The following is a 27,054-nucleotide window of genomic DNA, read 5'->3' on the forward strand; positions in this document are numbered from 1 at the left end:
TTCCTGACCCAGGGATTGAACCTGGATCTCCTACACTGCAGATGGATTCTTTACTGTCTTAGCTACTATGCTGTACTTATTCACTCAGCCATGTCCGACTCTTTGCCACCCAATGGACCATAGCCCAACAGGCTCCTCTGTCCATGGGGATTCTCCAGGCAAGAATACTGGAATGGGTTGTCATGCCTTCCTCCAGGGGATCTTCCCAACACAGGGATCTAACTCAGGTCTTCCACATTGCAGGCTGATTCTTTACCTTCTGAATCACCAGAGAAGCCCAAGAATACTGGAATGGGTAGCCTATCCTTTCTCCAGCAGATCTTCCTGATCCAGGAATCAAACCGGGGTCTCCTGCATTGCAGATGGATTCTGTACCAGCTGAGTTACCAGAGAAGCCCCATATATTCACAGGTTTCATGAATTAGAATGTATAGATTTTTGCAGGGTCATTATTCTGACTACCTTGGAGAAAGACAGAGAAAGAGAAGCAAATCCTAAAATATGGCATAACTTTATCTGGATGTCTCTCATCCCTTACCTGTTCAAGTAAAAAAGATTGAAACGTTAAAATTAAACATAGTGACTTGAATTGTTCAACATCTGTTTTCTCTAGATTTCCCCTTCGTGTTTAATCTAGTTGAATTTCAATAAAGGGTAATTTAGGAGATTATTTTAAATATGGAGATTTTTAAAGAATGTAGCTCTGTAAGAGATTAGAAAACTAATGAATTAAGTGGAAACTAAGAAGCACATTAACCAGAATTAACTAGTTTGCATTAGATGCAAGAAGGAGGTAGGAGATGATTTCTGAGTCTAGAGACCCCAGGAGACCTTTCACAGTAACATCCAGGAATTGTCTATTTTCTGGAACTGACCTAAATATCCTTGCCAGGAGATCTTCTGGCACAAGGCCATAACAGTTCAAATGTCTTTCTCACTGCAAAGACTGGCACAGACAATCTCTTGAATGCCTTTTGTTTTGTCCATTCATGATTTCATAGAGGCACAAGCAACACATTTGGTCTCTAGATTGTGCAATCACAGATGATGAGCCCTGCACTGAACTAAAACACTTGGGTTCACCTTAGCCCTTTGAGTTATATATTGTTATCTATTATATGACTGGCTGTGGTGGCTCAGACGGTAAAGAATCTGCCTGCAATGCAGAAGACCCAAGTTCAATCCCTGGGTCTCAAATATCCCCTGGAGAAGGGAATGGCAACCCAGTCCAGTATTCTTGCCTGGAGAATTCCATGGATAGAGGAGTCTGGCAGGCTACCATCCATGGGGTCACAAAGAGTCGGACACAGCTAAGCAACCAACACTTTCACTTTCACTGTTATATGGAAAAAAATATTAAAAGCATCTTTTCATACACACACACAAATTTATATGTTTACAAGTGACAACAATATGACTGTATTATATGTCACTTTCTAATAACTAAAGAACATAGAACTGAGAATTTTTGTTAACCAACATAAGATGTATGCTTCAAGAAAAACATAACTCTCTCTATGGCAGAGACCTGGAGGTGTGCGGAAAAGTCAAACTCTTAGCGACAATCAGCAAAATACCTACTGTATCCAATAGAAAACAAAACATAAAAATATCAAAAAAGGAACATTTTTCAATCTATAAAAATATTAAGATGCGTAAAAAGAAAATGTGACAGTATTATTAGTTTTCCAAGTTTATTGAAATATTTAATAAATATTTAAATTCAGATTATCTGCAGTTTCCCTGGATAATAAAAGCATTAGCCTCAGGAAGTTTTTCACCACTGTCACACTAGGCATATATGCCAGGTATCAAGTCATGGCTTTATGACTAATGCCAGTATAAGACCTCATTTTCTTTGTACAACTTCACCAGCTTATTTGTTATTATTTAATTTATTGAATGACTCTGAAATTAAATATAGATCAAAAGACTTATTTACAATAACCCATCAAGTGTGGACTAGAAAAGCTTTTTTTTATTTGGGGTGTGTCCTGTTACCCACACTGGCTTTTCTTAGACTGTATGAAACTGACATATCACAGTCAGCAATCTGAATCCACTCATTAGAAAGGGTATTCACTGATGTGAGCACCTCAGTTCTCATTAAAACAGCTTGATGTTTAAAATCTAAACTATAAAGAAGCCTTCAAAGACAGAGATTTTGACGCATATTTGAAATCATGAAGTGATTATTAATGACTAGCATGTAATGAACATTTGTTTTCTGTATGTTATATATTGTGTAAAATGCTTACATACACTAATTCACCGAATACACATAGTGCTGAAATGAGGTGGATTGTAATTATTCATTCATGTGAATGAAAAAAATGTATAGATATTAATAAACCTGCCCATAGATATACTGCTGAATACCTATTTAGCTAGAAGTCCAGACATCAGAATCTTACACCAGACTTAAAGTTCATGAATTTCAATTCTAAATTTAATAAGAGGATGAATGACTCCTGATCTTTGCAAGATCTCAGATCACATCAATCAAGGATATCCTGGAGTGATCAACCCCTTAACATGAGACTGTACTTTAACATTCTGTTAATTGAAAGAAGGAAAAAAGTAGTAGCATGCATTGCCATGAGGGCTTAACAACATTCTTCCTAGTCACTCTTCATAGGTTTCTATATTCTATCTGTGCCATTTCCATTTAGCTATCAACTTGTGCAGTGTTTAAACTCTAATCTATATACCAGTCTCAAACTTTCACTGACGATCTAGTCCCTCATTCCTAGAAGACTATCCAACATTATATTTGACTATCCACTTCATATTTTCCCCCAGCTAAATATGCCTAGAGCAAAACTCATTTATTTTCTTATAAAATAGTCTTTATGCTTTTTATCCAAAATATTTCAAGTCTTCCAATTGTCTGGTTTCCAGTATATATTGTACACAATTTCAAATTCAAACTTCATACAAATTTAAAAAAAAAAATGTTCAAATGCCCTTCCTGACTCCTGATTGTCTAAAACTTTCTCTAAGGACAAGCTATGCAGATAACATAATACACTAGGGAAGAAAAAGATGCATTTGGAATTTCCCCTGATTCTGGTGAACAGGCACATCCTTTGAGTATTTGGAGTTAGAAAAGTAGTTTAGAAAACAAAAACCCCAAGCTTCGCAGCTGATTTTCAAGGTCCTTCCCCATCTGGCACTGGATGATGTGATGTCCCAATATTACCTCTCAAGACCAGCCTATTTGTCTACCAAAACGGATCCCTAATTCCCATGTCCAAGTCACCGTCAAGTAGAACCTTAAATACCAAGAGATCATTCATGTATATTCTAGCTACAAGACTACCTGTTTTTTCTTTCCTGTTTTCAATGATCACTTATAATTCACATGTCAGTATTATCCCCTCAACTTATTTCTCAGCTAAATGCAACATGCATAAAGAGAGAGAAGGCCTTTTGTTTTACATCCTCTAATCATAAACAATGCTTTTGCACTTGGTGTAAAATGTGTTGACTTGTCTTTGAAATTATACAGTCCTCCTTCTAAGTCTTTCCTCTACTCAAATCTATTGGTATTTATATTGTGTCAAATTTTTAGTGTGTTTTTACATTATCTGGTCCAACAATCTCCATACAATTTCAATGCTAGAGGAACTTAGAAATTATTTATATCAGAATGTTTATTAGACAGTTCTATTGTAGCCTGCTCAGTTGTGAGCATGAAATAACTAAAGTATATTCATAAGACACATTACCATTAGGGAGATGTTCAATGGTGTGATGCAGGAAGTGTTGAGTTTTAAGCCATGGTAAGATCTGTTTTCAGTTCTGACTCCAAGAGGTTCATCATTTCTGCTCATGGCCCAGCTTTCAACATCAGGAAAAAAGAAACTTACCTCAGTTGAGATGATAAGCCTAATATCTAGTGAATAAAAGCAGAGGCCTGGACTATACTACATGCTAAAAGGGAAGAAGTATCTACCACCTCTCCGGTCAAATATCAAAAATTTTTAGAAAAGAGATGTAGGCCTGCTGAGTTCTACTTACTCTAGCTTCCTTATAGGGGCAAGAGAAAATATTTGTTCCACCCAAGTTTCTCCTTCTCACTCTCAGTTCAGATCAGAAATGGATGCTCCATTCTCTGTTAAGGCTCCTCTCTTTCCTTTCCTTTGTTATTCTTGAGATATGACCTTTGTGTCTTCCAGAGGCAAACAATCATGTCTAATGAAAAATGCTGAGCAGAGAGCTGAAGTAGATAACTACTTCCCCACGTATGAATTTGTGCATTTTCTCAGGCAGAGCCTAGAGGAGTAGAGTTGCATAGATACAAGTATATTGCCTAATTTAATTCTCTTAATGAACCTTCTATTGAGTGACACATGCATTACAGGTACACTAATCTTAGTGGCCACCTGAGGCAGCCAGAGTCCCTCAGACCCACTAGGGTGACCACCTCATCCCAGTTTGCCCAGGGCTTTACCGGGGTTAGCATGAAAGCTCTGTGTCCTACCAAACTCTTCAGTCCCAGGAGACACCATCTCTGGCTTTCATGAGCAAAGCTTTTACTTTTCCTTTAATATATCATAAAATGATCATGTTTGCGTATGCTAGGTGAAAAAGTTGAGATGTATTAAATGATCTTGTGAGCTACACGTTATGGTTACAATCCGCATTTTTCAAATGACTCACAAATTAACTAACTCTCCCAAGCTCACCCTGGTAATGAGTGGTGTGGTCAAGATTTAAAAGTAGGACTTCTAATTCCAAATCCTGTGTATTCACTGTCACGCCACATCGGCCTGTAGCTCAGAGATGATGCAGGATTTTCCCCTCCTCAAGTCCCAGTGGCTAAACAGGAAAACTGAAAATATTATACCCTTACTTACTGTTCCGTCTCTAAATTTGTACCCTTGGAGCTGTCTGTACCCAGTTGGTGAGGGAGTAGGATGGTTCAATAGTTTTTCTTGGACACCAAAGTCACATATACCCTTTTTCCTCCTTCCGAGCTACTTATACAACTTTTAAGACTGGATAAGGACAAACACACACAGACACACACACCTTTCTCTGCTGTTCGGATCTCAGTCTGAATTGCCATGTCAGACTACTTTTTTCACTTTTGATAAGACTTTTCACATAAACCTCCCTGTGTTTCTCTGAATTGTGCTGCAGATCACTTTCATTACTGCTAAACCAGTCTTCCCATAAAATATATCTAAGTCTAAATCCTCAATTACAAGTACTCCCCTCAAACTCTGTATAAATCAATGAAGGCAAATGCATATACTGTCAAGAGTTTCCACAGATTTTACCACGTTGGTCAAATCTGACTCTCAGCTCTGACCCAGACAATATACTCTATTGTATATATTCTGTGGTTTCATTCATTGCTTTGGTACTTCATGTACTTTTAAATGTAGAATATATATATTTATTATAGAAAAATAAAAAATGTATAGAACATATAGAGAAAAGGAAATATGTAAATAAAAAAATTCCAAATCCCCAAATCCAGCTAAAGATAGCTATAGCAAATATTTTCAGCCCGCTTTTTTTTTTTTTTTAACTCCTAAGCACCTACATTTCCAATGAGACAAACTCAAAGGCCAACTATATTTCCTCACTTCTGACATTTCTGTTTTTTACCTATGTGAAGCTTATAAAGAACACTGTACTTCTCCCATGGTATACTTGGATTAATTTGCATTTCCAGAAGAAATTTTATGTCTTTTTTTTTTTTTTTTAAACTTTCTATACAGTAAGTCCCCTACATACGAACCTTTAAGTTGTGAACTTTTGAAGATGTGAGACTGTGTTCACAGGCCCAATCATGCAAGTTAGTTTACTTGAGGATGCACTGTTTTTGAGGAACAGGATCCAAATGCAGAACAGTACAAGAAGGTTGCAGCAGCCATTTAGAATGCAATCCAGTGCTACTGTGTCATCTATCAAGAGGAAAAAAGGGCTACTACCAAGACATCAATGGATCATTTTTTCCAAGAGGGTAGATAGAACTGAATCCAGCAAGGAATCAGAACCTGTGCCATCAACATCAGACTGGAGTGAAATTGCAGCTTGTCCTCCATCTCCTATTGCTGATGATCCTTCTGCTCTACTATCTCCCACCTTCTCTCCCTCCTCCCATCAGTAATTCTTCTTACCCATTCACTCTATGCCAACCCCTGTGTGCCAGTTGTTGCACTGTACTACTTTACCTTTCAAGGTACTGTACTGTGAGATTACAAATGTTTTATTTTGTGTGTCTGTTTCATGCATTAGTTGTATGAGAAGTATTAGAAAACTATTACAGTAGAGTGCAATATAGTTGATTGTGTTAGTTGGGTTCCTAGGCTAACTTTGTTGGACTTACAAAAAAACTGGACTTAAGAATTCACTCTCAGAATGGAACTCGTTCATATATAGCGGGCTTACTGTACTTGATACAAATACATGCATCTTATTAAACTTGGGGATTCTTCTGAAACATGAGATTCTGTAGTTGTCACCTGGAACAAGTATTTCAAGTGTTGCTTCCTGAAGGAATATTTATATATTAAGTTGATAAGGTGGATGATGTGACACTATGTGAAAAGATTTACACTCAGACCATTCTGAGCAGCAAAGGCTTCTATCCATCTTTACTTTGGCCTTTCCTACCCGGGACCTTAGAGTCTAATCATCAAGATAATGAGCAGGATTTGCAGTGATGTTTATCATGGTTGACAGAGTTATGTAAAAGCACTCCAAGCAAAAGACACGTCTGCCATGCCTAAATGCACTTGCTTCTAAAGACTAATATGCATCTAAAAATTAAGTTTCTTGTACTTTTGGCAGATGAGTCTGCTATGTTAATGAAAATTGTAAAGGCTTCTGAATATAAATTCATAGTTTCTTCCCCTCATTGTCATCACCTAGAAGTTACTGTTCAACCACTATGTTCCCAGAACAACTGAGTCATTGTCACAAGACACAGAAATTCAAAGTTACAGATATATTATTCAAAAGATTAATATATTTAATATCTGTAGTCAGGCATTCAGTTTCAACTTCCTGTTCAAACCCATCTTCCACTTTTCTCCTGCATATACTATGACATGTTATTGTCCCATACATTTTTTTGCCTGTGATGCTATTTAAGTTTTTGAACTACTTTCTGCTCTGATGTTTCTATAGGCACATATTAAAATTCTACCAAACTTCATATCCCAATTCAATGCCATCTCCTCATTAAATTTTTCCTGGCAACTCCAAATCATAAATATTTTCCTTTAATAAATTTTCGGAGAACTTTATCCACTGGAAAAGTGAAGTCACCCTTAACCTTGTGTTATAGCTGAGGTAATTGGTTTAATGCCAAAGATTAGATTCTATTTTCATGGTAATTTTTATTATTATTATTCCAAGTGCAGAGAATATCATTTTATAAGTGAAGGTAAACACATGAAATAGCATTCTATTTTCTTCAAATTCTAAGTATGTAATTTTGAATAACATTTAATTATAGGCATACATAAGTACGATAGATCAGATAAATGTCATGAATTCTTTCCTCCCATAAAGAGTCAGGGTCTTTTTCCACTGAGTCTGAGCTCACTATTACTTTTTCTAGACAAAAGAATGTAGCAAAAGTGCAGGCTGTCAGTTTCAAGCCTGGCCTAAGGTTGCCTTGCTGCTTCAACTTGTTTTCTTAGAATCCTGTCTTTGCCATATGAACAACCTTCATCTGGCCAGCTGGATGAAAAGTGACATATAGCCCACTCCCCTCTGTTGCCCAGATAATAGTCAGACACCCACAGACATGTGAGAACCAGCCCCTGTCCACCAGACCGTACGTGCATAAGTGAATGCAGACAAGATCAGTTAATCATTGTTTTAAGCTACAGAATTGCAGGGTGGCTCATTACACAGAAACATCTGTCTGATACCAAGATTATATTAGGATATTAGGATAAAAGGTAATAGAATCTTGAAACTGGAAGAATTTTTGAAGAATCAACCATCTCATACCCAATTTCCTTTGCAACATTTCTAACAAGTGATCACTCAAACTATTTAAGTATCTTTGGAAACACAGAATTTGGTTCTTCACAAAATCTTACTATTGGAAATTTCTCCTCATATTAAGAAGACTGGCTACTCATAATTTCACCAGCTATCCATGTTTTTCCCTCTGCGAAGCTTGGGACAATTTAATTGCTTTCACACATCTGATCTTTTAAATATCTGAAGACCTTGAATACATTCTCTCCAGAACCTTCCCTTTTTCAGGTTCAGTGTGTCCCTGGCTCACTGATGGTTTTTCATATGGTGTGATTTGAGATCCCTTTTCAACACACGTTTGATCTACAAACCTTCTCTCTTACCTACACCCTGTGCAGGTGTTGGTCCCTGAACTGAGTGCACAGTCCTGAGAGGCAGGGGAGCTGGACATGGTGCAAGGCCTTCCGTCTTGTTTGGATTCTGCACTTCTCTCCTGGTGCTCTATAGGGACACTCCCTGCAGGCTCACCATGCTAGCATCACAATCTGACTTAATTTGCCACTAGATTCAATGAACACTTTGAATTTTTTCATGTGTCGATATTAAACTGTCTTTCCTCTCTTCTACAGTCTGAGTTCAAGGCCCCCACCTATCCCTAATTGTGACAATTAGGCTGCTGAGAAACACTCCAGGTCTTTTCTCCTTTCAGATATATGATAAGAGCGCAACAACCCTCCCCTTAAACTAGTCTTTGCCACATGATTTGCTTTGTTCATTGTAGTATAAACAGAAAGGAAACATGTCACGTCTAACAAAAAGCTTTAAGAGTAAGAGCCCAGTTTGTCACTGCCTACTTCCCTTACAGTGAAACCATGAAAATGTGTGTTGAGAATTTGCCAGCCTGGTTCCCTGGGCAGCTATCAAGTGCATCCTCCTTTCTTGTTTTATACGCATTGAAAATATACTACAGACAAGAAATAAACCTTTATTTGATTAATACAAAAAAACTGAGAAGGATGGTGAGTTATTGCATAGTAACCTGGTTTATCCTGACTCATACACTATTTATACTTCACCTTACCATATTCAGTTGTAATATGCTAAAATCTTAGATATTAATTCCATTATCTAATAACACTATTTTACCAACAATGTCACCCACAAATCCTACAATCAGATCTTTTACATTTCCATTTACTTCAACTAAAAATAACCAAAGTGCTGGTGCTCAGTCATGTCCGACTCTTTGTGACTCTATGGACTGCAGCCCACCAGGCTCCTCTGTCCGTTGGAGTTCCCAGGCAAGAATACTGAATCAGGCTGCCATTTCCTCCTCCAGGGGATCTTCCTAACCCAGAGATCAAAACTGTGTCTCCCGTTTCCCGCACAGCAGGCAGATTCTTTACTGCTTGAGCCACCAGGGAAGCCTAAAGTCAATTCTTAAAGCACCCCACTAAGATATTCCACCTGATTCATTAGTCATCACACTTTGGGTTTAGTCATTCAATTCATCATTAATTTATCTTGGTGATATTATGAAATATTATATATTCCTGCTGCTGCTGCTGCTGCCAAGTCGCTTCAGTCGTGTCCGACTCTGTGCGACCCCAGAGACGGCAGCCCACCAGGCTCCCCTGTCCCTGGGATTCTCCAGGCAAGAACACTGGAGTGGGTTGCCATTTCCTCCTCCAATGCATGAAAGTGAAAAGTGAAAGTGAAGTCGCTCAGTCGTGTCTGACTCTTAGCAACCCCATCGACTGCAGCCTACCAGGCTTCTCCGTCCATGGGATTATCCAGGCAAGAGTACTGGAGTGGGGTGCCACTGCCTTCTCCTTATATATTCCTAGGGGATATTATAGAAAACCTTAGCAAATACTTTCCTGGAATCTTAAAATGTATCTACAAGTTCTATCTGATACACCTACTTAGAAACCTTATCAGACCAATACATAATGTAACATTAAGTTCAAAATACATAATTACAAAGAACTGATATAGACTTAAGGATCATTTATTTGCAAATTACATTAGTTTGGCATACTAGTAAAGTGGTCAAGTCCTAGAATAACATAAACCTAGTTCAAACCTCAGCTCTAACGATCATTATTTCACCTTGACCATGTTAAATATCTCTAAGGCTTAGTAACCTCATTTGAAAAATAACTGTAACATCTACCTCAAAAAGTTGTGGTGAAGTTTAAAGAAAATCACACATAATGCTTAGATATGGGCCTGTTATAATTAACACTAGGGAAAGTATTTGTTGTTATAATGAATTTGAAACATCAGCCCTATTTTTTAAATATCTAAAATGTTTCCTTACATTTATCCTATATTTTATATTGTTTTTCAGTGTTAAGAAAGAATAAAGACCAGTATCTACCTCAGTTCAGTTCAGTCTCTCAGTCGTGTTCGACTCTGCAACCCCATGAACCGCAGCATGCCAGGCCTCCCTGTCCATCACCAACTCCCAGAGTCCACCCAAACCCATGTCCATTGAGTCGGTGATGCCATCAAACCATCTCATCCTCTGCTGTCCCCTTCTCCTTCTGCCCTCAATCTTTCCCAGCATCAGGATCTTTTCAAATGAGTCAGCTCTTCGCGTGAGATGGACAAAGTATTGGAGTTTCAGCTTCAACATCAGTCCTTCCAATGAACACCCAGGACTGATCTCCTTTAGGATGGACTGGTTGGATCTCCCTGCAGTCCAAGGGACTACCAAGAGTCTTCTCCAACACCACAGTTCAAAAACATTAATTCTTCGGCATTCAGCTTTTTTCATAGTCCAACTTTCACATCCATACATGACCACTGGAAAAACCATAGCCTTGACTAGATGGACCTTTGTTGACAAAGTAATGTCTCTGCTTTTTAATATACTGTCTAGGTTGGTCATAACTTTCCTTCCAAGGAGTAAGTAATTTCATGGCTACAATCACCATCTGCAGTGATTTTGGAACCCCCCAAAATAAAGTCAGCCACTGTTTCCCCATCTATTTGCATGAAGTGATGGGACTGGATGCCATGATCTTCGTTTTCTGAATGTTGAGCTTTAAGCCAACTTTTTCACTCTCCTCTTTCACTTTCATGAAGAGGCTCTTTAGTTCCTCTTCGTTTCTGCCATAAGGGTGGTGTCATCTGCATATCTGAGGTTATTGATATTTCTCCCGGCAATCTTGATTCCAGCTTGTGCTTCCTCCAGCCCAGTGTTTCTCATGATGTACTCTGCATATAAGTTAAATAAGTAGGGTGACAATATACAGCCTTGAAGTATTCCTACTAGTCTTCAATTTAGAATTGGTCATATCTGAGAATTATGGTTCGATTAACAAGCTGCTCAATATTTAAGAACATATGGTGGATTAAGCAAACTTGTTACTTCAAATGAGATTACAGAAGCAAACCATTTTGGTTCGCAGTGACTATTACTGTGTTTTTGTTTTTCCTTTTTTTTTTTTTTGCTCTCCTCTATCGTCTGCCTTTGGGCTTCCCTGGTGGCTCAGCAGTAAAGAATCCTACTGCCAACGCAGGAGCCACAGGTTTGATCCCTGGGTTGGGAATATCCCCTGGGGAAGGAAATGACAACCCACTCCAGTATTCTTGCCTGGGAAATCTCATGGACAGAAGAGCCTGGTGGACTATAATTCATAGGGTCCCAAAGGTTGGATATGACTTAGAGACTGCTGCTGCTGCAAAGTTGCTTCAGTCGTGTCTGACTCTGTGCGACCCCATAGAGGCAGCCCAACCAGGCTCCCCCGTCCCGGGATTCTCCAGGCAAGAACACTGGAGTGGGTTTCCATTTCCTTCTCCAGACTTAGAGACTAAACAACAAATACTTGTCTGTAAGAGGAAATCTATGTTATCTACTTTCATAGAATAAGGTATTCATTTATTAAAAGATACTTAAAGCACCATTCAATATATGCTTTATTGGGATATAAAATGATCAAGCTCATTTTTTTCCCCTAAGATAGTTTATGCATGTTAGATATAGTCAATAGTCAAATCAATTAAGCTTTGGAAAGAACCCTCAGGTTAAGGATGCATAGTAATCATAATTGTCGTGTAACCTAGAGGCATTATTTTCAATGCTTTTTGACTAATAACTGGTAATTTTCTAACACAAGCCATTTTTTCTGCTCAATGTAGCAGATGATATTTTCCATAGTTACTGAACTGGCAGTGTTTTAAAACTGACTACCCAATTACTATATTCATAAAGGATTATCAGTGATTTTAATTCGCTGCTTTTCAAACACATAAAATAACTGGAAGGCATTCAAACATTAAACTTGATTCTATTTAGTGTATCTTTAAAGATTCATTGATTTTCTAATGAATTTAAGCCAAGCCAGAGACTTAACTCAAGAGTAAAGATCTGTTTTAAAGAACTGAAAATGCACAGTAATACTAGATGTTCAATAAGCAAATTAAATACAAATCAAGCTTTAGAAAAATATGCTTCTACATAGCAATTTTTTTTTTCCCCAACATATATGCTCTCCTAAGGTTTCTTAACTAGGAATTTCTTTTTCTGAGGCTAGAATATCTCTAGAAGCTGCTACATTAATGAGGTGGGTCCTCCTGCAATACTTGAGGTTAGAAGAGAGGATGGAAAGTACCAGCTTGAAAGATATTTTGGTTTTCAGATTAGGAGCCTGGAAGAAGGAAAGCATTTCTGAATGGGAGTCACAAAGGTGAGAAAAGATATGGCCTCAGGGGCTGGGGGTTCTAGGTTGCAACTTCAATCCCTAAAGCTGAAGTGGCTTTACCAAAAGCTAGTCTTTGGAAAGTGCATTATCCGGGATTTATTTAAAGACCATCTCAAGTACAGTGAGCTGGGATTGGGCTTTCAGAAACTAGGGAAAGACAGACTTCTTGTTGGGTATATTTTTGACTGGCAGTCACTGAAAGATAAAAGGGAAAGCAGGCCCTTCCTGAGGAGCCAACCAGTACTGTGTGAAACAATTATGGAAAGGAAAGTTTCAGAGTTGGTAGTGGCTATGGTTTCCTTCCCTTGAATGAAGGGCTGCATCCAGGGCTGATATGGATGAAGGACCATAAGCATCTTCTCAATCAGAAATGTAAACCTATCTTTCTTAAAAAGCAGAGAGAGTGGCCTTTATATGATGAGTATATATTCTAATATTATTGCTCAGTTGTGTCCGATTCTTTGCAACCCCATAGATTGTAAACCAGCAGGCTCCTCTATCCATGGGATTCCCCAGGCAAGAATACTTGAGGGGGCTGTCATTTCCTCCTCCAGGGTATCTTCCTGACCCAGGGATTGAACCTACATCTCCTGTGTCTCCTGAATGGCAGGTGAATTCTTTACCCGTTGAGCCACAGAGAAAGCTATGTGATGTTTCAGTGAAACCCTGCAACCCAGCATGATCCTGAAGTTGTATATTCTTATGAACAACTTAATAATAGAAATATAATCTGGCTGAGGAATACTCTCTGCACTGCTTTATCACCACAGAAAATGGTCTCATTTAGAGTGGACATCAGGTCTTTTGTGGATGGAGGAATCTTTTCACTAAAATCATTACCAGATTTGAGAGTCTTACACAGTATCCCTGGATTGAGTGTCCTTCTGCGTTTGTAGTCTACTACTGAGTCAGAAAAAATGTTAAGCTACAAACTAGGCCAGAAGAAACAGCTGTCAATCTCTAATTTTGTGAACTATAAGCTAGTAGTAATGAGGTAACAATTTCATTTTCTTAATCCTGTAAATGAGTTCTATGAATTATGTGCCAACATCTAAGTAGGAAAAAATACACCTGGAAGAAATTATTTATAATTTACTCCAAGAAAACTATGGTATCTATAAATCTGGTTCAGACTGCAGTCAGTAACAAATCTTCCTTCCACAGACGTTATGTTAACATATATTTCCTATTAACAGAGTCTAAGGATGTGGTTCTGGTGTTTTGTAGTTAAACCTGGTGGTTTTCCATACATTGAAGGAGTCGGCCTAGTGGCTGGGCTTTGTGGCTAACATAAAAATGGCGATATTAAGAAATTTACGAGTCTAATAACCAAGATCTTCTCAATGGCGATATTAAGGAATTTACGAATCTAATTTCAGCTCAACATAAACTAGGAAACTGACAGCTGGTGGTAGGCCGAAGTTAGATAGGCAGGGTTTTCTCTTTTTTTTTTTTTTTGGTGGTGGTTTTCTTTTGCTTTGTTTTTTCCACAGGAAAATAATGGCTTAGTAATCATTTTTTGATAAATGAGTTTTAGAAAGTTGATAGCCTTACTGATATCAGCTTTCCTAGCTAAGAGGTTCTCTGTCTAGGCTAGATCTTGCTTATAAAATATAATGTGTCTGCTTGGCAGGAGGACTGCAGGCAGAGTGCTGAGCACTAGAGGACCCCAGCCTCACATAAGATTATTTTCTAGCTGATATAACTACACACTGTCATGACTATGTCTGACGTGAGTTACGAGATGCCAGGTTTCATTCATTCTATAATGGACTGAGCAAGATGACTCCCTTTATTACTTGTATAAAGAACAGGGTGAAAAAGATTATTCAATGATTAATCATAAACATTTTCCTTTCAAGTATGGAGTTTACTAGAGGAAATCTTTAACACAGTGTGAATTTATATCTAGAGTGTTCTAAAGAGGTGAGGTTTTCTGATAGAAAGGATAAAATTTATCTTAGAATAATTAGAGTAGGATTATTGTATAAATTTTCTCAGCAGAATCTTTAAACATTACTCCAAAATAGAAAAGAAGATTCATAATCCAAAGCAAAGCAACCTCCTAATCAACTGGGGTTATATCTTCTATGAGAAAAACTGCCTCGTGATTTTCTTTTCCTGTTAAGAGCTCAGTAACATTAAGTTTGAGAGATGTTTAAGTTTCTTTTAAAAAGTACTTCTCATATGTGTCTCCTCCTCAATCCACAGTTATTTCAAGAATATTTTTTCTTAAAATATGGTAGACCCAAGTCTCTTAAAAAATAATTCTAACCAATGATCTAAGAGACTGTCATTCTAAACCAAAATGAACTTATGAATGAGGTCCTAAAAGGGCAAGACACTACCATAAACTTTATAAAAGGAAACACAAATAACAAAAGACCGACTCTGTGCCTTTAGAGAGCTTAAAATCAAGTCATCAAGGATATGAATCTTGTAAAGGTTATGTAACTTAAGAAATTAATATATGTTATAGGAATGACATGGAAGAACATAGAAAAGGGAGTAATACTACTTTGTTGTAAAAAGAGAGAAACAGAAATCAGGAAGGACACTCAAAGCCATGTACAAACAGCCAACTTTATATTGCAGAAATGAGGACACATTAGACATATTTCAGTAGAAAAGGACTGTGCTTTAAGGAAATGGGCTTCCCTTGTGGCTCGCCTGGTAAAGAATCCACTTGTAATGCGGGAGACCTGGGTTTGATCCCTGGATTGGGAAGATCCCCTGGACAAGGGGAAGACTACCCACTCCAGTATTCTGGCCTGGAGAATTTGATAGACTAACAGTCCATGGGGTCACAAAGAGTCGGACATGACTGAGCCACTTTCACTTTAAGAAGATTAGTCTTTAACAACATATAGACTAGAATTAATGTGGAAGAATAAATTGATGCAGGAAGATCAGTTAGAAGATAACCTTGTAATTGCCTAGATAAAATGTATTGAAAACTAAAATGAGGCTGATGGCAATCTAAGTTGAAAAAAGTATAGGCATGGTGATTGAACTGTTGTACAACTATGAATTATGGAAGTAGATACGTTTGCATCTGATAACCCATATAACAATTAACAGTCCCTAATCTTAACTCAGGTCTCCCTAAATCTATAGTGCTCTCCTCTACCAAATCCCCTGGGAGGAAAAGGAGTTTTTCCATGAAAACAAATAATTGGAAAGTGAAAGAAAAAGGCTTCTATTTTGCCCCAAAGAGTGATTTGCTACTGTGAGTGAAGCAAAGTTATGTGAAGGCTGTCATTTTCTTGGTACTTGGTAAACCTGGTTGACAGCGTGCAAGGATGTTTATGCATGATGAACCACCAACCCAGTGAAGGGTTTATAGCAGTGGAAAGAACTGTTGTCCAGGCTTAGGAGAATTTCTGGCCTTTTTCTTTAGCAGAAAGGAAATTACCTGAGGGGGCACAGAAGAATTTAATTTATGGGCTAGATAGGAAAAAAAAAAAAAAAGTTATCCATTACCAGGGTAAAGACTGCTGCTATGAGACAAGATGGGTTAAAAGCTCCTTAAGAGTAAGAACAATCTTAGCTTCTGTGTTAAGTGACTGATTTCACACCAGACGAAACATGGAGGTCAAGACTAGCAGTGGGGAAGAAGGCATGAGGACAGAATATAGGATCCTAAACTTTATAGAGAATATAAAAGCAATGTGAGAACTATGACAAACATGAAACAGTATATTAAACCTGTTATATCCATATATTTTACAATCTGTTTGTGTCTGGTGTAACAACTACAACAAAAATCATGACTTTAATCAAGGTAAACTTAAATACAAAAGAACTCTTCAGAATTCTGACTAATGATTGACTTGCTCACATTCACTAAGTTATTTGTTCATGGCAATAATTGAACCTTGGAAATCTCGGCACTTATTTCATATATATATATATATGTGTGTGTGTGTGTATATATATATATTTAGCAATTTTATCTGTTTGAAAGGGAGGTCAACACAGAAGCTAATCTTTTTCTATTTGACATATAGAGAAGATACTGCTCTTCAATAGTATGTCTCCATTTTCTCTTTTTCTTACCTCTTTCAACATCACCTCTTTTCTAACAGGTTCAATAATCCTAGTAGTGGTTGGAAAGTAATCACCAATTTCCTGGGGTTAAGGAGAGTAGCTATAGCATAGCTCAGAAGCACAGACAGAATATAAATCTCTCTTACCATAGATTCAGAGAACTTATTTCCATGAGAACTATCACGATAACTTTAGTGACTGAAGAAAGAAGGGAACAAAAATTATGAGTCTCTCTTCTCTCAAACTACATGTTTCCCCACTACCCTCATCACTGTTTTATAGACTTTCCTGAATTTTGATGGAGACACAACTGGTCCCTCTAGACTAGGAAGAAAAAATTACAGAGAGAGGCCTTGAAATGCTCCCCAGTATGCAATGAATAAAACTACTATATGCATATGCACAACTGATTCGCTTTCTTGTGCACCTGAAACACACACATTGTAAATCAACTAAACTTCAAAAAAATTAAAAATAAAACTGGCTACAAACATCCAGGGAAAAGCAAACTTAAGTAATGCAGTTAAAGCCCCAAGGGAGTGGCAGCCTAACTCAGAAAGTGATTCATGAAGGTACTTACGTGCCTTCATTCACTGTCACTGATTAAAGAAGTGGCATCAAACTGACATTCAAATAATGTCAAATTATCAGATGCCAGGCAGCCACGGGCATGTATCACTCAGATGTTCCTCAGAGAAATCTTCTAGGAGTAGCTGGTTGACAGACTTCAGTTAGCACACCTCCAGAACCAACTGCAGCATTCATTTACCCAGGCCACTCTCTCCCCAAGCTGCTGCCACCCAATGAACGGGCATAACAGACCAGCCATGGATGCTCAAGGTGGGACTCCTCTCACAGCCAGCCTGTTTTCTGGGACTCCCCACTAACTGACACTTCACTGTAGTCTCATCAGTTTCACTGCAGTCGGTTTAAGGCTCCTCATGCCTAGTTTTCCTTCCTTCTTCTCTCTTCCCAGGGTATCAGACCTGCATCATGGTTCAAGGCACTTCCTGCCTACCCCTATTGTTTCTCCACTTTATCTGAGATGGTTTTCTCCCAATAGGTCTTGTATTTTTGTATCTTGGTAAGACCCTTAGCTTACATTATGACAAAAGCTACCAAACTCAAAAAGTACTATAATGTAAAATGTTAAATGTATAACTTCACTGAAACAAGCATCTTTACATCCTTCTCTCTTTTTCTGTCCATCTTTTCTCTCTCCCAGAACCTGTCTGAATTATACTGTGACAGATAGGAAAAATAAAACTTTGGCATGTCTTTTCCAGCAACACTTACAGGAACTGTAGAGAGAGATGAGCAGAAATTAGCAGTATTGTTAACTACGTTACCTGGCTTCACTGTATATAGACTGTGCTTTTATTGACACTTGAGATGTGAGAGGGAAGGAAGGCTGTGGTCCGGCTCGGAACTGACTAGGAATGCTGAAGGCAGAGGGGTGAAGGATGCAGCACCCTTGTCATGAAACAGCAACGACTCCCTGTTTTCAAAGTCTGCTCCAGTCTCAGTTTCCCAGGACAATAGAAATTTTAATATTGAGAATTATAATTAAGCAAATTATAGAATTTGCTTTATTAAAATATATATTTAAATACTTATAGGGAAAGTAAAATAAGAAACAAATATTTCTGGAAGACAGTTTGACTGAAAATTTGCATTTAAATGTATTCTTCAAGTTCTTCGGGAGGAATCTACTTTCAGGTAACAGAAAATTCTCTTTCTGATGACTAAAAATTATCACCCCTTTCCCATACTGCCATAATTGCAAAATCCCTTGCTAAGTCTATGAAGGAGAAGTTTCTGGAAAAATAATGTGGAAAGGATCAAAATGCAAAGATGACCTATTGTAGCTAGACATTTACACAACATACACTTAACAAAAGATTTAGGTAGATTAACTCTTTTGCACTGACAATGAAAAAAGTCCATATTCAGACATGAGATAGGAAGGCAAGTTGTTATTAAGTGATGAATGCCACAGGGAGGTAAGAACTGTAAGAACTGTAATATGATAAACTCAGATAAGCCTTTAAGACCATGACATACAATGTTTTTTCCAAAATTAAATTGAAATTCAACTTATTTTCTAAGATAAATACTTCTACTTGATGTGTCACACTGTCACTTTTTAGTAACTAAAGAAAGTATATATGATTTAGTGGGGAGAGGATAATCCATTTACTACCTGAATTTTCTATAACTAATCCATAGTGAGCTTTTGCCACAGTTGGTTTTCATAATATATTTAAATTACTGTGATATTCCAGTATAAATGCAATTCCTCATGTATTTAAAGGGCATCAAAAAGTCTGTATATATAACAAATATCTTAGTTACTTATTTGAAAAATCCAAATAAAAATGATTTTACTATGTAGGAGCTTTAAAATCGAAACAAAAATTTTCATATGGGTTACAGTAAATAGCATGTGGATGTTATTTAACAAGATTCATTTTAAAGGAATGAAAATACTATAAAACATAACTGAAACTATTTCTTTGCCCCAACCTAAAACATATATCTAAATTTTGCTTCTATTTCTATTATACACAGATGTGTTCAAATTGCAATACTTAAAAAACAATTTATCTATACTGTGCATAAGCTTTGGCCCACACACTACACTTTGAAAACTGATTATACATCTGTTCTAGTATCATTTACAATGATGATGCTTAGAAATATCCTGGAAAAATTAATAGAAGAATGAACAAATATTACACAAAGGTTTTGAAATATTTCCATTATGTATAAATAATGGAAGTGGAAAGTTTTCCAAGGTACTAATGTGTTGTCAAGTAGTAAAAAAGAAAAGGTAAGGAAAAAGAAACCTACAAGTTGAAGATAAAGGATAGTATTAGTGATTAAGATCACAGATTCTGGAACTAACTGGGTTTGAACACTCACTTTGCTACTTTACTAGCTGTACGGAGAGAAAGGTCTTTTGTTTTTTTTAAACTGCTATATATATATCATTTCCTCATGTATAAAATGATGGTCAAAATAGTACTTACCTCATAGAGCCATTGTAAGGAACAAATGAGTCATTATTTATGAAACAACTATAATGATACCCACTATTAAATCAACACTAAATTATTGCTTATTTATAGAATGGCCATATGTTGGCATTTATGTTCAATGTACAGGGATATATGAAACTATTATTCTATAAAAATATATACAACATATAGATATAGATATATGTATGTATATGCAAGCACACAGAAAAAGGCCTAACAACACATGAGCCAAATTGTATCTTTAGGGACATTAAAGCAGATCTTTGTTGTTTAAGTGTTTTATTTAGAAAATATAATTGATATAACTAAATAGAAAATATAATTAACACATTATTTTGTGGTCACATTTTAAATACTTTTATACACCCATAAAATGCAATTGCAGAAAATGATTACATTGACTGACTTATTGAAACAGAAATATATTCTCATGCAAACATCATTAAGTGCAAACAAGCAGATCAAAACACTGTATTAACTGTACTAGTAATTAAAATTATATCGTTATGTTTTGTCTATGGAATGATCTATTCTGGCTAGGTGATTTCAATTTTCTTCTTTATATACAGATATATTTATTCATAATTAAACTTAAATATACACAAATCTATATACTTTTTAAAAAGCACTATAAAACTATTTTACTGCAAGAAGAAAGCAACAGCAAGGCAAGCTAATTATACCATCATGAAAGATTCTGCACTCAAAATACCTATGTTGAGAGCACAGCCAAGAAACATTGATGAATGGAATGAATTAGGAAGGTTATGAGTGTACTCACCCACCAAACGCCTGTAGTGCAGAGAATTTGGAAGCATCCAAATCATTGCCACTTACTATCCGAGCCTTAAATGAAAATGGAGAGAAACAAAAGAAACAGACTTTTAGCATTCTATAGCTATGTACACGTGAATTGGGAACACGCGTCAACTGCACTATACACGTAACACCTAGTATGACAGATGCTAAGCAGGGTCAGCTCCAAGTCAAAGCTACTGTGGTTTTATGGGTAGAGGTTTTGAAATTAGCTGTCAGCATTCAAACAAAAGCACTGGCAGAGTCAAGGAAAATATCATATTCCAATACCATTTGCCCTTAAAACTTGGTATGTGCAGTGAAGATCATGAATCAGTCAGAGGGATCATGATTTGCCAGACTTAACAACAGATGCTGCGTTTGACCGTAGCAGACCCCTAGGTTGGCAAGTGTAAGCTATAGTAAGCAAAGCTGGCAAGGTGTAATCTCTTCATAAAAGCAACAGATTGGGGCACACTTAAAGGACAACCAATGAATGGAAAGCTGGGATAACATGCACAGTTCACAACTAAAACAGAAGAACCAAAACAGGTCTAATATGTCACAAACAAACATGTACAAAAAGACAAGATCCCTCAGGAGGGAAGAAAAAGTATGATTTAAAACCTTTTCATCCACAGAACTGCTATCTGAAAGAGAATCAGGAAAAGAAGGAATAAATGTTAGATGGAGTACTTTTCAAGAAATCATTTAAACATATACATGAACCAAGTGTTAATGTTCTATAGTTTAAAATTATAAATGAACCCCAAGGGAAGAAGGATAGCTGGTCCCTGCAATTTAAAGAGTTGGAAAATGTGCCAGAATGCTTGAAAAGTATAAAAGGGTGATTACAGAGCTTAACGAAAGACAGTGTGTCATAAAAAGAAAAGAACAATTGAAGTATCAGAATGCCTAGGCTCCAGCCAGGACTCTGCCACTTGCTAAGCACACTGGGCAAACTACAAATGGTCTGGAGTCTAGACCTAACTCTGAAATAAAGTCACTAATATTTTGCTTTTTGCCTCCAAACTTTGTGAAGAGGCTCAATTAAGATCAATATATGTGAAAGTAAACCCCAGGTAACTATATAAATTAAAGGCATTTTTATTATGGGATTATTTATTGCTTCTCATATCATAGAACTTTAGAACTAAAAGATTAAGTATATTTCACCTTGCAAATAAGAAATCTGATGCCTGAAGTTGTTAAATTACTTAAGATCCCCAAACCACCAAATGACAGAGTGGTATAAATCCAAGTCTTCTGATTCCCCATCTTCTGCCCTTTGGATTCAACGTTTCAAGTAAATTGAACAAAACAGGGAGGGATGTTTGGTCCATGGTTCTCCAGTATAACTTAGGATAAAATCACCAAGTCAGTATTTCTCAGTTTCAACTGCTCATGGGCCCAAGTAGATGAACGATGGACTTGTGATTTTTCAAATTTTTTGTTTCTTTTTGAAACTCAAGTCTACATTTTCAAGGGTCATCATAGCATGGTCCATTTCTAACTTACACAGTGTTACTGTTTTTTAGCATAAAGCCAAAGGGATTTCCATATGAATACAAGTTTGCAGAAAGCTAGAACTGGAGTGACCTTACATTTTTTGTATCCGAGACCCCTTATTTTCATAGATGAGTCCCAGAAAGAGGAAGATTTGCTTGAGGACATGTAATTCAATGGTGATTTTTATTGATAAAAATCTGAAATTGTTTGTTTTCTTGACCCATTAAATATGAACCAGTTAACATAACTAAATATTTTTGTGTAATATTTTGAAGATTTTACACTATCCTATGGTTATATCTTTGAATACAAAGCACAGTAGGCACAATATAAAGTAATAAAGCAATATGGCCATAAATATTTTAAATACTTCACAAAATACAGAAAATAAAATTCAGCACTGTATCAGAAGAATAATATATCATAGCCATGAAGACTTTTTTCAAAAGCATGATTTAAAAATCATTGACGAAAAAATAAATAAATAAATAAATAAAAATCATTGACGACTATAAAATGACATCAACTGATCATAAAACACATATCTGCATTTAAGTAGGAGCATACAAGCTATTTGATAAAATTTCAAAACCTTCCAAATAATTTTTAACCTACTTAGCCTGGAATGAGTTAATTTTCATATGCTGAAAAATGTCTTTCAGAATCAACTTAAGTGTAAAATATTAAGGCATCCCTGTTATTAAAAGGCAAAAATGTCCACTACAATATTTTATTTCCATAAATCCTAACCAATAGAGTAAAAGAGAAATAAAGAACATAAATGCTGAAAGATAAAATACAAAGTTTTTATTTTTCAGAATTATAGTATTATACCCTGAAAACAAGTCAAACCACATGGAAAACTGTTATGATTAATCAAATAGATAGCAAATGAATAAATAACTAACACATCAAATAACAACATTATGGTATTTCCTACTAACTAGCAATAGCTAGTTTCGGAAACAATGACATTAAGTCTGATTTCGTATATCAGTATTTTGAAATAGTCCCCCATTCTAACTGGTTTCTATATCAATCATCTGACTGAATTAGGGTAATCTTACCAAAGTTATTATTTTTCAGCTGCTAACTGTAGTAATTCATTAACTTTTAATTCATTGTTTCATTCAGTGTTCACTCATATTTTCCCTGAATACATATTTTTATTAATTATCAATTAACGAATTTTGTTCACTTTGACTCCTTTCTTATCACCTTTAAAACCTTTCTAAAATACAAATATGATCCTCTCCATTCTTTTTTAAAAACCCACTGATTTTACCCATTGCCCACTTGAGAAAATAAGATCTTTGTCTACTGTAAATTATGGCTCACCAGTCCTGATTCACATCCTATACTTTGACCACAAGTAAATTTTTGCCATTTAGTTTTCATCCCATACTCTTTTAAATGTGAGTCTTTGCATTTTCAGTTTCTTTCCCCTAAAACAAGTTATCTCTTTCTTTATCCAGCTAACTGCCTCTCAGTCTCTAAAACTCAGTTGAAACATAACCCCTTTCCTGGAAACTTATCACTTTTCAGGGATTCATGATCTTTATACATAAGTACTATACAGTGCGTATTCCCCTTGGCTAATCCTCAACTTTTTTCAGTTTCTTTACCTGAAATCCTTCTAGACAATGCCTCAGTGATAGTGAGTCATCTCCTAGGCAGGTTGATAAGGAGTCTAGGGGTCCCCAAGGAGAGAGGGGTCTGGAATTCTCAAGGAGGAAGAAAGGACAAACTTTTTTTTCCTTCTCTACATTCCTTAGGATTATATAACAATAATGTGTCCTGCCTGAGAACAGTCTCTGGATTAAACCTTCTGGCTAATTCTGTTATCTTAAAATGTAAATTATGGGAGTAGGTCTGGTGAGGTCTTTACAACCTCCAGACATTCTTTGGATTCATTGGAGAGTATATAACTTCATTGTTAACACTAGCAAGGGGGTACTCTTTCTGTCCCCTTCTGATGCCTATGTCAGAAGCTTTCTCTATCTCCTTTATACTTTAATAAAACTTTATTACACAAAAGCTCTGAGCAATCAAGCCTTATCTCTGGCCCCAGATTGAATTCTTCTCCTCCGGGGGCCAAGAATCCTGGTGTCTGCACGTGATTCAACAACAATCTTTCAATAGTTTAACTTTTTTAACTCCCGTTACACTCTTGAAACACAGGAGATGTATAATAAACATTTGCAAAGCACAGAATGTACAACCTTATATAAGCTATACCACTTTACTGAAATATTTAAAAATCTGTTTTAAAAAAACTATTATTTCATATTTTGGTATAGGGAGGATGAATTATTTTCTAACAGGTTTAATAGTTAAATCCTAATGGCAAGTTGTTGTAACTTGAAATTATCCTATTTTAAGTGTAACTAGGTTAACAAACAAGTAAAAACATGTAAGTTTTTTGTCGTATAGGTTTCTTAAAGGCAATTAATGAGGATGGATTACATACATATTAAAATCTATAAAGCTAAAATATAATCCTGGCAAAATAGAATAAAAGATTAGTAAAACAAAGTATAGCTAAGTAATATACCCTTATATGTAAGAATTTAGTGAATAAGAGAGGACATATTGCTATCAAGAAAATAAAAAGCACTAGTTACTAAAATGGTGCTTAGGGAGGTATAAACATGATGGCAGAGTAGAAGGACTTGAGTTCTCCCCCACCCACCAAATACCAAAACTACAAAGAACTGCTGAACAACCACTGAGAAGAAAACCAAAACACTAGAGTCTATATATATATTCTGTATCCAAAGATAAAGAAAAAGCCACAATGAGAAGACAGAAGGGGTACAATCACAATAGTCAAACCCCACATCTGCCAGGTGGGAGACACACAAACTAGAAAATAGCTATATCACAGAGGTTCTACCATAGGGTTAAATTTCCAACACCCACATCAGGCAGCCCAGGCTGGAGGCCTTGATCAAAAAGAAGAATCCTCAGAATATCTGGCTTTGGAGAACAGTAGGATTTGATCAAAAGAATTCCACAGGTCTGAGAGAAACAGAAACTCTACTCTTAGTGGGCATGCACAAGATTTCATGTGCACCAGGCCCCAGGAGAAAAGGCAGTGAGTTCATAAAAGCCTGAGCCAGATTTACCTGCTGGAATTGAAGGGTCTCCAGCAGAGGTTCGGGGGTGGGATGGGGTAGGCTTTCTGCAGTGAGAAAGATACCGGTGGCAGTAGTTCTGAAGAGTACTCATTGGCAAGAGCCCTCCAGAAGGTCACCATTTTTTCACCAAAACCTGGCCCACCCAACAGGCTTAAGGCTGAAATGATTCAGACCAAACGACCAACAGGGTGGGAAAACAGCCCCACTCCTCAGAAGGGAGGCTGACTAAAGTCTTCCTGACCCCACAGCTGCTCAATAAACATAGCCCTTGACATGGCCCTGTCCACCAGGACAAGGCCAAGCTCCGATCACCAGTGGGCAGGAACCAGTTCCTCCCTCCAGAAGCCAGCACAGGCCCCTTAGACCAGCCTTATCCACCAGGCAGGCAGCAGAAGCAAGAACAACTATAACCTTGCAGCCTGAGGAATGAGCACTACAATCATAGAAAGTTACACATAATGAAACAGCAGAAGAAATGTGTCCAAGATGAAGGGACAAGATGAAACTCCAGAAGAACAATCAAGTGAACTGAAGGCAGGCTATCCACCAGGAAAAAAAAAAAAAAAAAATCAGAGTAATGATAGTAAAGATGATCCAAAATATTGGGGAAAGAAAGGCACATATTGAGAAGATACAAGAAATGTTTAACAAAGTGCTAGAAGACCTAAAGAACAAACAAATGGAGATGAATAATAACTGAAATGAAAAACACTATAAGGAATCAATAGCAGAATACACAAAGCAGAAAAACAAGTGAGCTAGAAGATTAAATGGTGGAAACCACTGCTGCAGAACAGAATCAACAAAAAAGAATTTACAGAAATAAGGACAGTCTCAGAGACCTCTGGGACAACATTAAATGCACCACTATTCTCAGTATGGCAGGGTCAAAATGAGAAAAGAGACAGAAAGGACCTGAGAAAAAACCTGAAGAGATGACAGCTGAAAACTTCCCTAACATAGGAAAGGAAACATAAACCCAAGTCCAGGAAGTACAGAGTTCCAGGCAGGAAAAACCCAAAGAGAAACATGCTGAGAGACATGGTAATCAAGTCAACAAAAATTAAAACCAAAGAGAAAATAATAAAATTAACAAGGGAAAGCAACACAACATACAAGTGAATTTTCATAATGATATCAGCTGATTTTTTTCAGCAGAAACTCTACAGACCAGAAGGGATTGGCACAATATATTTAAAGTGATGAAAGAGAAGAACCTAAAAACAAAAATACTCTACCAAGGAAGGCTCTAACTTGGAATTCACAGAGAAATCAAAAGCTTTACAGAAAAATAGAAAAAAAGAAACTTCAGAACCACCAGACCAGTTTTGCAACAAATGCTAAGGGACATTCTCCAGTAAGAAAAGAAAAGGCCACAACTAAAAACAAGAAAATAATGAATAGACGATCTCATCAGTAAAGGTAAACATAAAGGCAGAAAATCATCCAAACACAAATATGATAACAAAATCAGTAATCATGAGAAGAGTACAAATGCAGAATATTGGAAATGCATTTGAAATTAAGAGAACAGCAACTTAAAAAGCAATTTTGTTTATATATAGATTGCTATATCAAAACCTCATGGTAACTTCAAACCAAAAATCTACATTAGATATACAAAACAAAAATGAAAAAGAAATCCAAATACAATGCTAAAGTCAGTCATCAAATCACAAAAGAATAAAAGAGGAAGGGAAGAAAAAGGACCTACAAAATAAATCCAAAACGATTAACAAAATGGCAATAACACAAGTATCTATAATTACCTTAAATGTAAATGCTCCAACCAAAAGACAGATTGGCTGAGTGGATACAAAAACAAGACCTGCATGTATGCTGTCTACAAGA

General features: G+C 36.7%; 1 protein-coding gene across 2 annotated transcripts in view; it reads right to left on the reverse strand.

The window, feature by feature from the left end:
• The window catches only part of UNC13C (unc-13 homolog C), a 706,036-nt gene that overhangs the window by 494,909 nt on the left and 184,073 nt on the right, over positions 1 to 27,054 (reverse strand). For both annotated transcript variants that reach the window (XM_027553963.1, XM_027553962.1), the window contains exons 5-6: positions 21,182 to 21,204; positions 20,541 to 20,605 (exon numbers count right to left, since the gene is read on the reverse strand). In XM_027553963.1, the coding sequence (XP_027409764.1) occupies positions 20,541 to 20,605; positions 21,182 to 21,204 (88 nt within the window). The remainder of the gene's footprint in view (positions 1 to 20,540; positions 20,606 to 21,181; positions 21,205 to 27,054) is intronic.

This window comes from Bos indicus x Bos taurus, chromosome 10 (assembly GCF_003369695.1).
Source record: "Bos indicus x Bos taurus breed Angus x Brahman F1 hybrid chromosome 10, Bos_hybrid_MaternalHap_v2.0, whole genome shotgun sequence".
NCBI lineage: Eukaryota > Metazoa > Chordata > Mammalia > Artiodactyla > Bovidae > Bos > Bos indicus x Bos taurus.